At 35.6% G+C, this 15,969-nt stretch overlaps 1 protein-coding gene across 1 annotated transcript in view; it reads left to right on the forward strand.

The window, feature by feature from the left end:
- CAND1 (cullin-associated and neddylation-dissociated 1) overlaps positions 1–15,969 on the forward strand; it is a 21,609-nt gene that overhangs the window by 4,320 nt on the left and 1,320 nt on the right. Inside the window, exons 2-13 of the mRNA XM_009695149.1 lie at positions 4,197–4,351; positions 6,126–6,249; positions 6,674–6,930; positions 7,014–7,119; positions 7,614–7,759; positions 8,831–9,123; positions 9,822–9,963; positions 10,580–12,073; positions 12,885–12,980; positions 14,709–14,878; positions 14,974–15,138; positions 15,367–15,474. Coding sequence (XP_009693451.1) covers positions 4,197–4,351; positions 6,126–6,249; positions 6,674–6,930; positions 7,014–7,119; positions 7,614–7,759; positions 8,831–9,123; positions 9,822–9,963; positions 10,580–12,073; positions 12,885–12,980; positions 14,709–14,878; positions 14,974–15,138; positions 15,367–15,474 — 3,256 coding nt within the window. The remainder of the gene's footprint in view (positions 1–4,196; positions 4,352–6,125; positions 6,250–6,673; positions 6,931–7,013; positions 7,120–7,613; positions 7,760–8,830; positions 9,124–9,821; positions 9,964–10,579; positions 12,074–12,884; positions 12,981–14,708; positions 14,879–14,973; positions 15,139–15,366; positions 15,475–15,969) is intronic.

The following is a 15,969-nucleotide window of genomic DNA, read 5'->3' on the forward strand; positions in this document are numbered from 1 at the left end:
AAAGCGTTTTGGATGCTGTGGTAATACAGTGCTGCACATCACGCTATACTGGTGATTTGAATTAATTTTTTTTTCATTGTGAATTTTAACTCATCCTTGTAAGTAAATATGCTTATTTGATAGCTGTTAAAATATGCCAGTTTGAAACTATAATTGATTATGGGTTGGTGTCCCTCTTCTTAATAAGGAACTACACTATGAACACCTTTATTTTCAAATGTATGTAACTTGAAGGAGACAGTGTGTTATAGTCGCTGTTTGTTTCCATAGGCAACTGAATGAGCTTTTGACTTCAAGAGAAACCGGACACAAATTATTGGCGACTGAAAGGGAAAAGATCAAAGAGCACTTAAAACAATATATGAAATTGCCTTCAAATATGTAAAATACATGCTTAAGTGCAAAAGCTGCTTTGTATTCAGAACTTGCTTTATAAAAGAAGGTTATAGTTTATTTTCAACTTCTGATAAGCTTAGTTCATAATCTGGGACTAATAATAAGGTCTGTAAGTGATATCTACTGATTTTGAAGGCTAGAAATGCTTGAGGCAGTCTTTTTAAAAATTTACTTCAAAATTGATATGCCGGCTTTATTGAACTAATAGGCTGAATAAATAGAACTGAAGACACTAATTCAGGTAAAATCTGGTTTAACACTTTCTAGAAACTGTAATTTCAAGTGTTTGTGTGAATGACTTTGTCATTTCAGTGGTTGGTCATCTTTAAAACATCAGCAAAGAAGTGTTTCCTATACTTAATTGAGATTAATCTAACTGACCAGCCTTTGCTGTGATTATTTTAGTTACTCATAGGTTACACTTGAAAAATAAACATATTTAAATCAGTAGAATTTAGTAGTAGTTCAATAGTTCAGGTTTAAAAAAAATCCTTACCATCATTTTGGATGTTTCCACTTGTGGAAAAACTGGTTTTTGGTGGATATCTGCTTCTGACCTGTCAAAGTCGCCATGTAAAAATATGGTGTCAGCCACAGATCTCTAGGATGTGGAAGATGTGTTTTCATAGAACTGCACAAGTCATTGCAAACTGCAAAAAGCAGAAGGCATGACCTTTCTAGCAGCGAGAGGAGGGATGACGTTGCCACCTGCAATCTCACCAACCAGATAGCAAACTCACTTGCTGCTGATCAAAAGCAGACTTTCAGGATTGCTGCTCTGAAGGCTTGCCATATTTGTGAAAGGATACTGTTCATCAGTTTTATATGAATACGCTTCCATAATTGTACATGTGCTTGTTCCTGCTTCCTAGTGCTTCTATTTACAGTACGTCTGTCGGAGCACGCAGCGTTACAGATGTGAAATGGTTTCTACAGATTCTGCACTTGCACCTTTGTATGCCGTAGTCTGTTGACTGAAACGCACAGAGAATTTCTCTGGACTACTGTGGACAGTCATCATACCTTGGAATTGTGATTGTTTCTGTTCTAGGTGATTTGTGCTTGCGTTGCAAAACAATTTACTATGCACCAAGGGTAGAGGAGTGCAACAATGCCGCGAGTAGCGGCTGACTGACAGTGGTGTGTATTTGAAGAGAAACTAGTGTCCTTGAAACACGGTGAAGGGAGAGCTTGGCTGAGGAGTGAAATCAAGCTGTGGAGAAAGCTGTGAGCTTTTAGAGCAACTGGAGAAAATGTTTCAACTTTTAGGAATGCAGTCAAGGATGGCTTGATGTACTTGAGTCTGGGAGATAATTCTTGGTAATAATCTGTGTGTTGGCGAATGCCTGTGTACAAATTTACCAGGAATTTATCTGTTGGAGGAAAAAGGTATTTACCAGTATCGGTGTCCGGAAATTATTTTAATAAGATTGCAGTATTAATTTAACATGATTGAAGGAGTTAAATGACCAGATTAGATTCTGGGTATGCTACTCTAAACTCCTACTCTCAGGGGTTTAGTAGCTGTAGAGATTGTTTGATGGAGTCTAAAGATTCCAGGACAGTGTCCTTTTCCTAAATTAAAGGGCAGTGTCAGGTTAGGGCCTGAGGTTTGGTTGCTTTTGACAAAGGGTGCTCTATCAGAGCTGTTCATTCCTGCAGGAGTAGGTGTACCTGCTGAAGGAGCTGAGAAACCATTCCGTTACATCTTCAAGTGCACAGAAACGAAGGGCTTCTTTTTATGCCTTTCATCAGATACCAGTCAGTATCTCAATTAACAGTTCTCTTGATTATCCGTGTGCTGTATCTTCTAGAAGTGTTGCTTCAAAGTTGTTTTTGTGTATTTATGTTTTAAGATATCTGTGTATCTCCATAAAATACTCTGCAAAATGAGTAAATTGCAATCTTCCTGAATTTGTGGCATTGGGGTGATCATAATGCATCAATTTCAGATGTCTATGGCCTAGCTTGTCTAATGTCAAATTAGTTCTAAGATTTGTGTGTTAACAAAGCCGAGTTAGTTGTATGTGATATTTCAGTGCATGGTTTTGTTAAATATGTTTTGCCTTTGGCATTTTTTTTTTAATTTTAAATTCCCAAATTGCCAGTATTTTCAGCAGGTTTTACCACATGAGTAGGGTGATGGTTGGTACGGAGAGAAGGAAACCAAATCACAGAAAAAAATAGTAATATTTGAAAGCTGTAATATATTAATTTGACTTAAATTTTCATTGATTTGAAACAAATAGCAATTATCAGATTTTTAAAACAGATCAGCCACGAGTTAGTTTGATACAAGAGTTCACCATTCCCACATTTTCTGCAGATGGTCCTTGCTACTGCTGTCTCCATTCTTGCCTCAAGCCATTGCTTTTTCCCCTTTGTGACTGTTGCACGCAGCTCCTTGTCCTCTTGCCCTCGCTGCTGTCGGGGTCAGTGCAGAACCTAAGCTTGGTAGAACTTTAACTTCATATCACAGCTCACCTCTAGTGTTGATGTCTCGTTAGTAAAGATGCTTTCTTGATTGGAGTAATATGATGGATAGAGACAGAGAACTAAAGAGAGAATAGCTGGCCAGATCAACATACAGGAAACCGAAGCGTACAAAACAAGGGAGCTACGTCTTTCAGAGTAGTTACTGTATGCATAGGTTAACTGTGCTGTTTTTTGATGGAGCGTGGTAGGAATGCCTATAGCACAGCTTGTAACACTCTTTTTTTCAGAATTTGATGTGTTCATTGTTAATGTAGTATGTTTGAGGGAGTTGAATTAGATTAAAATACGTGGTAGTTTAAAAGTCTTTCAAAATTAATTTCCCATTCTGAGATGCTTTGTCTGAAGGTAGGTGTTTTAAAAATAGGGAAAAACTAGATAAGCAAATGTAGAGTGAGGAGTGGGAAGGATAGTAAGAGAAAGAGTAAGTTCTTGGAGTTCTTACGGAGGTTTTTCACAAGTGAATGGAAAGAAATAGAGACAATAAAAGGCTCTGGTTTTGCGTAACTTCCCTTTTGAAACAGAACATTAATAATGGAGAAATGCTGAAAGTTGGTAATAGGGCTAGGAAGATGGTGACGGATGCTATATTTTGTAGCAATGAACTAGACTTTACTAGGACATCTGTGGTTTTAGTATTTTGAGCAAATGGGAGCATTTGACAACGGAATACAAGTTTGTTGTGATCCTCAAAACAGTTGGAATGACTAAAAATCACAATTCAGAGGAAAGAGAGGATATGTTACTGTGTGCTGCGTGTATAGTTGTGCTTGGAGTCTGTGTGAAGGAGGGCATGCCATGTCATTGTTTTTTATTTTACCGTTTGCATTCTATTAAGTAAGGTACTCTAGGGTATAGAATGAGTCTAAGTGTCTATCAGATTGCACCCAAGCATTGTGTAGAATAAAGATGCAGTGATTAAGAAGATTGCTTACTCGTCTGTGAACTAAGCAGGCACTGATGGTCAAGCACATAAACTGATGGCTCTGACTAGGTAACTTTTGTTATAAATGTTGGCATTAAGTGAGAAGTAAGAGGGACTCTGGTTTTGAGACTGAAGCAGAACACTTGTGCAAAAATCATTCTCACCACTAGATAAAAAAACATGTACTAAACCAGTATTTTGTTACTAGATTTATGGAGACAGGTTATTGACCCAATGGTTGAAGGTTTTCAAATTTTAAAATTCTGCTTTATATTGCTACCAAAACCAACCTTAGGTTTGTGACTTGAATGTGAAATACTGAAATAAAATGAGAGGGTTTATTTAAGGTTGCAGATTTAATATTGTTCTTCTGTTTATACAGCCTTGGCCCTTTGGTGAGTAAAGTGAAGGAGTATCAAGTGGAGACCATTGTAGATACCCTCTGTACAAACATGCTTTCAGATAAAGAACAGTTACGTGACATTTCAAGCATTGGCCTTAAAACTGTGATTGGAGAACTCCCCCCAGCTTCCAGTGGTAAGGCATTTTGTACTCAAGACTGTCTACTTTTATCGCTTCATTACTAATTAAAAAAATGCAAAAAGCTGGGTTCCTTACTGAAGAGGATTAAGTTCATTTAACATTGGAACTAATTTCTATCAGAGGAAAAATGTGTGGCACAAATATTCTTTTAGTTTCTTCTTCTCTGACTGTATTTCCAGATTTTACTAGTATAAAAACTTCTTTTACTGAAGAATTGCATTCATGTGAAAAACAAACTTACAGTATATGAACTTTGGTATAAGGAATTGAGTGTAAAAGCTCCTGTTTTAATAATTGCCTGGTAGAACATTTCTAGGCTGTAGTAATAGCTAAATCTCATCTTGCTTTTTGATTGATAGTATACTTTAAAATTTATTATAACTTGGGCATTTTTCTTCAACGATATGATTTCTTGTCTCAGTTTCTGGTAAGTGTTTTGGAAAATACCTTGTTTCTAACAATTGCCTGTTAAATTACTAAAATGCTTACCTGCGGTTTTAAATGAAGGCAGTCGTTCCTCCAAAAGAGATAGTAATGATGAACAGCTCATCAGTTAATGGCATTACTTTTTTATTCAAGTGCTTTTCAGATATCATCGTGTAGGATATGAATGAGAATAGAGAAGTGATTAAAAATGCTTTGGCAATGCAGTTTAGAGACTGAGGTTTCTTAAATAAAAAAGCTCTGATTTTTAACATCCTTTATTGAAAGTCCACATGCCAGTCTTGCTTTTATCAAGTAGTAGTGAGATGTGTAAACTTTAAATAACTAATTTTAAGTAAATCAGTTTAAGCTTTTCTTCTTTTGTTTGCCTATGCAAAAGCTCAAACAAAAATGTAGCAAAATCTTTCAATAGAATTAGTATTCCTAATACAAAAGGAACCTAGCTGTTCTTGCTCTCAGCTGGAACATAGACTGTTGTCTTTTTTTCTTAGGCTCTATGGTAACATGTTTGACTGTCCAACTGTTATGTTTAGTTTTAGTCATATAGTTAAGAATAAGCAATAAATACATCTAAACTAGATTTAATATAGATTGGAATGGTATTAATTTCACATCAAAATTCCCAAAGTGTGATTTTAAAAAAACTTCATGCAAATGAGGATGAGTGGTAGCCATTGGATAGCTTTTACCATGACATGAGTTTCTTCTCTTCTCATAATTACTCCAAAGAATGTTAGATATTTGGGGGAAGGGGGAACTATGGAGTTGTGGTAAAGACATGTTTACTTGAATTTTAAAGTACTTTGGGTATACATTTTTCCCTCTTTCTCAAATGTATTTGAGCAGTATTTCAGGTACTTATTCTGCACAAGAAGCTACTTAAATAATAATTTTATTTTGCTTTTTAATTATACAGCTGTTGTTTAGAGGTGACTCTAGCTATTTCTGTGCTTCCCCTTACCTTGTAGCTTATTCCTTTATTTTTACATACAGTCCTTTCATTTATTGCTCTAGACTTGTCTTGGCCTTTACTTTCCATTGCTTGACCTGCCAAAAGCAGTGGCCTTTCTGTTGTATATACCTTATGGGACAATTAAGAAGCTGTCGATCTCGATATGTTTGTACGTAGGTAGTCTTTTAGCTCGAATGCAAAGCATATGTTACATTAGCAAACAAACTGGCTGTTCAAGCTTGTTTTGTTGGGTGGGAAAAAGCATCTTTATGTTGAGATCAGGTTACTTTCCATAGTCACAAACATCATCTCTGGTGTTAAAAACTGTATTTTTTTAATTATGAAAATGCTGAGGTTTTGTTGTACTTTCAGGTTCTGCATTAGCAGCTAATGTTTGCAAAAAGATCACAGGGCGTCTCACTAGTGCTATAGCCAAGCAGGAAGATGTGTCTGTTCAACTGGAGGCACTGGATATCATGGCTGATATGCTGAGCAGGTAAACATCCCTCTTCCAAAACACTGGTGAATGCTGATAAATATTCCTTAAAGCTTGAACTTTAATTTTCAAAGTGTTAAATTTAAATTACTTTATGTGAAATAATATGATAAGGTATTAAGTACAGGTGAAACTTCATTTAGAAAAGAAAAAGTGAATGTATTGAAGATAAGTTGATTGATAGATCGATTACTTTACAGTTCTCAGAAAATTAAATAGTAGTTTTAAGCTTATTTTAATGTTTATTGCTTTAAGGGTATACTTTAAACTAATTTCTCTTCTTAAAAGTTCCAAAAGCTTAAATTTAAAGACATAATTGGAATCTTTGTGATGTTTTGGGAATATTTAAAGGAATTGTTGTACAGTATATGCACGAAGTTATCTAGATTCAATTGGTTTGAGTTTGTGTTTTGTCTGTTTTAAGGCAAGGAGGACTACTTGTTAACTTCCATCCTTCAATTCTGACCTGTCTGCTCCCCCAGCTGACTAGCCCCAGACTTGCTGTGAGGAAAAGAACCATCATTGCTCTTGGTCACCTGGTTATGAGTTGTGGCAATATGGTTTTTGTTGACCTCATTGAACATCTGTTGACAGAGCTGTCTAAAAATGATTCCATGTCAACAACTAGGACCTATATACAGTGTATTGCTGCTATCAGTAGGCAAGCAGGTCACAGGATAGGTAAGAAAAATATATAAATTATCTGTAACTTTAAAAGTTTTTAGATGAGAGTAATTACTTTGCTAATTTTTTTCTCTTACCAGGTGAATATCTTGAGAAAATAATTCCTTTGGTTGTAAAGTTTTGTAATGTAGATGATGATGAACTACGGGAGTATTGCATTCAAGCCTTCGAATCCTTTGTTAGGAGGTAAGATATTCTGAGGTACCTATTTCAGGCTTTCATAAGGTCTAATAGTGTGCCATTTGGTAAGCTGTCAAGAGACAGTCATCTTGGTACAAAATATTTTTGCAAGCTTTAAGCTGGAACTGTTCCTATAACTCTGTCTCGTAACTTAACTGTTAGCAGTGTGTTATGTCTGTACTTTAGAAACTTTCTACTGTGCCATTACTACTTGTGCAAACAAGAGAGGGGAAGTATTCTAATAATATTTGTTTCCAATAGTGGTGACAAAATACTGATATTCAAAGCTGTATCTTGGTCCTCTGCAACCTTCCAGTCTGGTGGATCCAATTACAGCCCTTTCTGACCTTCCTTTCTGAATTTCTGTTATTCAGATGGATGCATTGATGGTACTTGGTTTGGCTAATGTCTCCAAAATACAGTATGTGGCATGAAGTCTTTTAGAAATAATTTAATTCTTCAGAGTCATTTGACATTGATTTTGTTTTTTTATTACACAGATGTCCTAAAGAAGTTTATCCTCATGTATCTACTATTATAAACATTTGTCTTAAATATCTTACCTATGATCCTAATTACAATTATGATGATGAGGATGAAGATGAAAATGCTATGGATGCTGATGGTGGTGATGATGATGATCAAGGTATATTCTCTTGTTGGTTTGGGAGAGAGGAAGAGCTTGTGAACCTGCACTGATCTTAGAAAATTGATATGACTGGTATTGCTACTAAGTACTAGCATTTGAATGACTTCTGTATTCAATTTTTGTACTGTTTTTAAACACACTTTATGAACTCACTTCTTGGAATAAAAGTACGGGATGTTGTTGCTAGAGATAAATAATTCCAAGGGTGAACATAAAGTACAAGACAAATATGTTAAAATACTTGAAAAGTGGAAAAATGCAGAAGCATGTAGGATGATATACCTGAAGTGAGAACTGCATCAGTTAATGAATTGAAAATACATACTCAGCATGGGAAAGGCTTCTCACTACTTTCCACTATAATATATTGTTGCCTAATGCATAAAATCAGAATAGTTTGAAAATTGCACAATACTCAGTATTTTTCTGTAGGATAAGAAAATGCTTTAGATTGAAAGGCATAAGATATTTATTGTTAATACGGTGGCAATACCTTGCCATATGTAAGCTTTATGAAAACTTGGACGCACAAGTAACCTGAACCCAGAGCATAACATTCTCATTACTTTAAGAATGAATAACCTGCATAGTTGTTGATTTAGTGCTTAAAAGGTCAATTTGTATTGCTTATTGCATATTTTTTCATTGTCATTTTTGGAGGTGGAGTATGGTTTGATTTACTCCTAGAAAGGAAAAAACAGAATAATTTGTTGAATCTTGGTCAGCTAGTAATTGTTGTTGTGTTGTCGCTTACATCGTGAATAAACAGGGATATGGTTTAAATAAGTAGTCAAGCTGTAAATATGATGGGAACCGCCTTGTCCTGTTTGCAGTTTAAATTAGTACATGTGTAAGACTGGTGGGAAGAAATTGGCAGAGAAAATGATTAACCTTATGATTTAGGCAGCTTAGAAGGCTTTTTATGTATGTTTTTTAACATACTTCTGAACCTATTTCTTTGGTGTGCCTTATGCAGAGAACCCAAGTGTGTTCTTATTAATTGTTTAAAATAAAACTTGATGCTTTGATTGTCTAGACTTGAACGTATGCATAATTTATTTTTTCAAGGGAGCGATGATGAATATAGTGATGATGATGACATGAGCTGGAAAGTGAGGCGAGCAGCTGCTAAATGTCTGGATGCTGTGGTTAGCACACGACATGAAATGCTTCCAGAATTCTACAAAACTGTATCTCCTGCTTTAATAGCCAGATTCAAAGAACGTGAAGAGAATGTTAAAGCAGATGTTTTTCACGCATATCTTTCTCTTTTAAAACAAACACGACCTGTGCAAAGTTGGCTTTGTGATCCTGATGCGATGGAACAAGGAGAGACACCTTTGACAATGCTTCAGAGTCAGGTTATTTGTCAAGATTTTTCTTATCTTCAAGAAGACACACTAAAGCTGTGCCGAGTTCATAAGGATAGTTCTTGAAATGACCTGTATCATACTTTCTTCATACACAGATTAGAGTTTATTACTGTAGTACAAACATAGAGAGCAATCCAGGTAAACTGGCCTACAGAAACGTGCCAGTCTTGGAAACTGAAATTACCAACTCATGCAAACGTTCTTATCTGATTTCACTTGTTTACCATCACCTGTAAAAGTTGAGTGTCCTGTGTAGTTTTGCCACATTACCAAAGCACGATATTTTGTGCATTCTGTAATGCAGATGTAAGCTCTAATGGTCAAGATAAAACTTTTATTTGCTTGTAGAATAGAATATTTTACTTGTAGAATAGAAAGGATAGTGCTGAAAAACTTTTTCTAAGTGAATTATTTGGGCAACTCCTCAATTGTTGCTCTCTACAGTTTTATTAATGCAAATCTAGTTTTGCTTTGTTTCATCTCACCTTTTAAAGTTAAATTACTATTTTTTTGGATAGCAATTCTTTTGAGTCTTCGTTTCCCAGTGTTTCTACAACTTCTGTAGTTCTGTAGAGAAGTCAGAAAGAGAGGGGTAGGACATGCATCTTTCTTTATATCCCTCCAGTGATCAGAGATGAAAGAAATGTCAACTATTGAATCAACTAACAGATATGTGATGATTACAGGTGCCCAACATAGTTAAAGCCTTGCACAAACAGATGAAGGAGAAAAGTGTGAAGACGCGTCAGTGTTGCTTTAACATGCTGACTGAGCTAGTAAATGTATTACCTGGAGCCCTAACGCAACATGTCCCTGTACTTGTACCAGGTATGAGAAAGATATTATTAGCTTGAAGATTTATTACTAAATTGGATGTAGTTTTGAAACCTTTAAATCTTGACTATGCTTTTTGCAAAAGTTTTGACATGTTGCTTCTATTTAAAGAAATCGGTAAAATAATCAGCTACTGTGTGGATCCATATAAATATTTTAATGACATATTTCCATTAATCTTGAAAACAAGGGTTGGCTCTGAGATTTTTTTTTCATATCTAAAAAAAGTTACTTTGCTTTTTAATGTCAAGATCAAACTGCCTTTCTTATCTCAACAGAGCAAAATATTGTCCATATTTTAGCTTTTGGGACATAAAATGTTAAATTTTGAAATAACAAGGAAAAGTAAGTTTGGAAAAGTTAAAGGTTCAGTATCCCTTTATAATTAAGAAAATCTGTCACAGACCATCAAATGGCCCATGTCCTCTGTGTAGAGAAAGCTTGAAACTAATTAACTGAATAAAATGGTGAAAGGGGCTTGGAAGCATTCAAGAAAGGCTGGGAGCAGGAAAACATAAATTCAGTGTAGCTGCCTTCCTTCAGAAATTTTGAAGTGTTCTAACAATATAAATAACCTAACCTAACAATACATTTTTCTTTTTTCTTCCAGGAATAATTTTTTCACTGAATGACAAATCAAGTTCTTCTAATCTGAAGATAGATGCTTTGTCCTGTTTGTATGTGATCCTCTGCAATCATTCTCCCCAAGTCTTTCATCCTCATGTTCAAGCATTGGTACCTCCAGTTGTAGCTTGTGTTGGAGACCCATTTTACAAGATAACATCAGAGGCGCTTTTGGTTACCCAGCAACTTGTGAAGGTCATTCGTCCTTTAGACCAGCCTTCCTCCTTTGATGCTACTCCTTACATCAAAGATTTGTTTACGTGTACAATCAAGAGATTAAAGGCTGCTGACATTGATCAGGAGGTGAAAGAAAGGGCAATATCTTGCATGGGTCAAATAATTTGTAGCCTTGGTGACAGCCTAGGCACAGACCTGCCTAGTACACTTCAGATCTTCCTAGAGAGACTGAAGAATGAGATCACTCGGTTAACTACGGTGAAGGCCATGACATTGATTGCTGGTTCTCCTCTGAAGATAGATTTGAGACCAATCCTTGGGGAAGGAGTTCCTATTCTTGCTTCTTTTTTGAGAAAGAACCAGCGAGCTTTGAAACTGGGAACTCTTTCTGCTCTAGATATTTTAATCAAGAATTACAGCGACAGCTTGACAGCTGCCATGATTGATGCTGTCCTGGATGAGCTTCCACCTCTGATTAGTGAAAGTGATATGCATGTATCGCAGATGGCCATCAGTTTTCTGACAACACTGGCTAAAGTATATCCTTCCTCCCTGTCAAAGATTAGTGGGTCCATTCTTAATGAACTTATTGGGCTGGTGAGGTCGCCTCTGCTTCAAGGTGGAGCACTTAGTGCCATGCTAGAATTTTTCCAAGCTTTGGTTGTGACTGGTACAAATAATTTAGGCTATATGGATTTACTGCGCATGTTAACGGGTCCAGTGTACTCACAGAGCACAGCACTTACTCACAAGCAGTCTTACTATTCCATTGCCAAATGTGTTGCTGCCCTTACCCGAGCCTGCCCTAAGGAAGGACCAGCTGTTGTAGGTCAGTTCATTCAAGATGTCAAGAACTCAAGGTCCACGGATTCCATTCGGCTTTTGGCTTTGCTTTCTCTTGGGGAGGTTGGGCATCACATTGACTTAAGTGGACAAATTGAGCTGAAGTCTGTAATATTAGAAGCATTCTCTTCTCCTAGTGAAGAAGTCAAATCGGCGGCATCTTATGCGTTAGGCAGTATTAGTGTTGGCAATCTTCCTGAGTATCTGCCGTTCGTCTTACAAGAAATAACCAGTCAACCTAAGAGGCAATACCTTCTTCTTCATTCCTTGAAAGAAATAATTAGCTCTGCATCAGTGATTGGTCTCAAACCATATGTTGAGAACATCTGGGCCTTACTCCTGAAACACTGCGAATGTGCAGAAGAGGGTACAAGGAATGTTGTTGCTGAATGCTTGGGCAAGCTTACGTTAATAGACCCAGAGACTCTGCTTCCACGACTCAAGGGATACTTGGCATCAGGTGAGTAGTGGTAACTCATGTATGTATTGTAGCAAATGACCTTATGCTATCTATTAATAAATTGATCTAGTTTTGCAAATTACTTGCATAAATTTTGTGATACTCTTGAAGATTTGCTCCTTCCAGCCCCCCCATGTGAAGCTTAGGTGGTTCCATTTTTACTAGAAGTTGTTAGTCATACATAACATGAATTCCTTTTATGTTCTGCTTTCAGACTGTGGCCTGAAATTAATTTCAGGTCATTAATTTCAATGAATGATGTTATGTTTAACAAAGAGCTGTAAACTTAAAGGAGAAGGAGCATGGGTGACAAAGGGACGAATTGACAAACCAAATGCAACATGTTGACCTTTTGGTGTAAATTACAGTGTTGCTAATTTTCAGATAAGAATTCTGACATTTTTAAGGATTAGGAAGGATCATTGTGCGTAATTCATGAATCAGTTTCATATCAAGGACTGTATTCACATGTTTTCTTCATGTACTTCTGCTTTAAAGAGGAGAGTTATTTGTAGGCCTATGTGTGGTCATAAAAAACCCTACTCTAATAGGCTTATTACTTGAATTTTCTGTAGGAGATAACATTAAATGCTTATTACAAATGTTTTAGTATTTGGTATTTTTCCCCGTTTAAAATGTTTTCTCCGTAGATTTACTTGAGTTACATATTGCATTGCTAGTTATAAATAACATTTCTTGTTTAGTGTTCTTAAGAGTGTTAGAAGTTTAAAAAGAATGGCATTGAGCATGATTTAAATTCTGTAGTTGTACAGTTTTAATGTTACATATTCACGCTTATGTTTCATATTAGGGTCGTCATATGCTCGAAGTTCAGTGGTTACTGCTGTTAAGTTCACTATTTCTGATCATCCACAACCCATAGATCCACTCTTGAAGAACTGCATAGGTAAGTTCTTTACTTTTACTGACAGTTTCTACATTTTCAGGCAATAGAATTGCATTTAACTTTTGTTCTTTGTGTTTTCAGAAGTAAATATTTTGCACATACTAGAATTAGCAGCTAATGGTAACTGTTGGAACAGTTATAAAATGTTTCCATAATAGCCAATTATTTCTATTAATCCTAGTTTGTTTGGATTCTGAGCAGTAAAAGTTGTATGATTAAGAATTGTATGTATTGAAGCTGTGATGGGCAATACAAGAAGCTAGGGCTTTTAGGAAGAGGGGATCCAAAAGCTGATTTCCTTTCCCATGCTTTTGCCAAATTATATCAGTTTGATGTAGTAAGGTACTGTCTTTACCCAGAAGGGTGGTCTTGGAAATATTTGACATTCAGTCACTTAAAATATGTATGCATGTGTGAATTCTGAGTATTACCAGGTGGTGAGTTGTAAATTTAGGTCCTTGTGATTCTGTAATGCTTGTAGTCTGAAAGCATTTGGAAGCGTATATATTTTTACAGGGATAAGGTAGTCAGAGCTTTCAGTGTAACATCAGTATGAGCAAGAGTTTTGCAATGCTGTGGCTTTTTGATCTTTTCTCATTTGCATGACGAAGTGTTGTAGATTTGTTTAATATGCTATGGTGAATGTTTTATAGCGGATTAATTACAGGTTTAAGGAGCTGTAAAAAATTGTGTATACTGTTAAACCTAATACGGGAAAAAAGATTAATCTTTAAAAACATACAGTTTTGTGGAGAGCAAGGTTTTTATTTATGGGGTAGTAAGTTCCTGTGTGTTATTTTCATCACTATTTTTTCTTTAACATATTCAAGAATTAATTATGCTCGTGGGCTTTCCCCCCTGCTTTCCCTCCCACTGAAGCTACCTTGCCTCTTTGGTTTCTGGAAATATTTGTTGATTATTCAGTCAAAAAACTATTGGTATCTAGTACTTAAAAAAAAATCTCAGTTGTCTTTAGTTTTGTTACCCAGTTTCTTTTGTGTGTGTAGAAGTCACTTTGATGTTTATACCTTGTTGTTTTTCTTCTTTTAAAAATTTCACTCCTCATGGAAGTTGCTAGTAAAACTTCAGAAACGTTGAGGAAAAATATGATATGTTCCTGCAGGCATTTATTTTAACAAGGCTGTGTTATAGGACTATAGAAATTCTTCTTTGAAAAACCGAAGGGTGGAGTGGGATGAGAGAGATGTTGCTACGTTAATATGTACTAATTAGACTTATTTTATGGTAATGTAGGAATTCTCAATACAAGCCAATTTAGGGGTTAAAAATCAATATGCTGATAGCTTCCTTAAGAGGTGTTCTCTAATTCTTGAACTACAGAATTGAAATTGGTGTTCTAATGCATGTTCTGGGAGATTTTTAATGGAGAAAAGGAAAGATTAAATATAACTTTCATTAATTTACACGCTATACCTTTAGAAAAAAGTTGAAATATCATTAAGTGATGACCATTTATTTCAATGGTGGTTTTTCTACTTCTGTTTCATTATATGAAATACTATATATCAGTTACATTAATACTTTTCATATTATTGTAATTAATAGATTTATTTGTATAATCATGCTAAAATAGCAGGTACTGTTACATGAAGATAATTCCTGCACTAAATATGTCCTTTTGAAAGGTTGAAACTAAGCAAAGATGTTTTTGAAGTAGCAAATGAAAAAGATCCTCAGAAGTTGATTTATTTCTGTACATGATTGCAGGTGATTTTCTGAAAACATTGGAGGATCCGGATCTCAATGTCAGGAGAGTAGCCCTAGTGACATTTAACTCAGCTGCACACAACAAACCATCATTAATAAGGGACCTCTTAGATACTGTGCTTCCTCACCTATACAATGAAACAAAAGTCAGAAAGGAATTAATCAGAGAGGTATGTTAACTAAGAGAAACAGTGCTAAATATCTGTAAGTAGATTATTTTGTTTTCCTAAATGTATTCTTAACTTTGTTTTTTATTTGCTGACAGGTGGAAATGGGACCATTTAAGCATACAGTTGATGATGGATTGGACATAAGGAAAGCAGCTTTTGAGTGCATGTATACTCTTTTGGATAGCTGTTTGGATAGACTAGATATATTTGAATTCTTAAACCATGTTGAAGATGGCCTGAAGGATCACTATGATATTAAGGTTAGCTGTCATTTTTCACTCTGTAAGCAGTGACTTAGTCAAAATATTTTAAATAGTGAGTAGACTGAAATGGTAAAAATATTACTTCATATGCTTAAGTATTTCATTATAGTTGCCATTTTCCTTAAAGTGTTGCTGTTAAAAAGGCTCACAGCATTGTAGGAAATATATCTCCACATATGTGCTGAGCATAACTAATTGTTGAATTGTTTTTTTTTCTCAACCTAGATGCTAACCTTTTTAATGTTGGTGAGACTGTCTACCCTTTGTCCAAGCGCAGTGCTGCAGAGGTTGGATAGGCTTGTTGAACCTTTGCGTGCTACGTGTACGACTAAGGTATTTAAATTTAAACTTATTCAAGTTAATTACTTTGTGTTGTCTTACAGAAATATAAATAAACTCAGGTATGAAGAATACTTCTGTACTGCTGCAGCATTCCTGAGTGATAGTTGATAAAATGCAGTAGGGAGAATAATATAAATACTTGGGCCTTTATACATATATTACATTTCTTTAAATTACAAATGGAGGGGTAGACTTGTTAGCTTCTTCTTAAAAATCCTCTGTTTCTTTGATGCCATTTCTTCTGTTGCTTAAACAGCTGCCTCTTGGGCAACTCCTAAGTCTCACTTCATTATAAATTGTGGAACTGGAATACTGAGAGCTTTTCTGACTTCTCATGATTACATTGTTTCAGACAAGCATTTGGGTGATGAAGGGTGGAGGCAGTATAAAGTCGTATTTTTGTTGTTGTGTTTTGTTGTTTGTTTTTTTTCCCCCTTCTTCATTTACATTACAACATTCTTGGAGTCTTAGCACAGTTGGTCTCCT

Source organism: Cariama cristata, unplaced genomic scaffold, assembly GCF_000690535.1.
Source record: "Cariama cristata isolate BGI_N322 unplaced genomic scaffold, ASM69053v1 scaffold14372, whole genome shotgun sequence".
Taxonomy (NCBI): domain Eukaryota; kingdom Metazoa; phylum Chordata; class Aves; order Cariamiformes; family Cariamidae; genus Cariama; species Cariama cristata.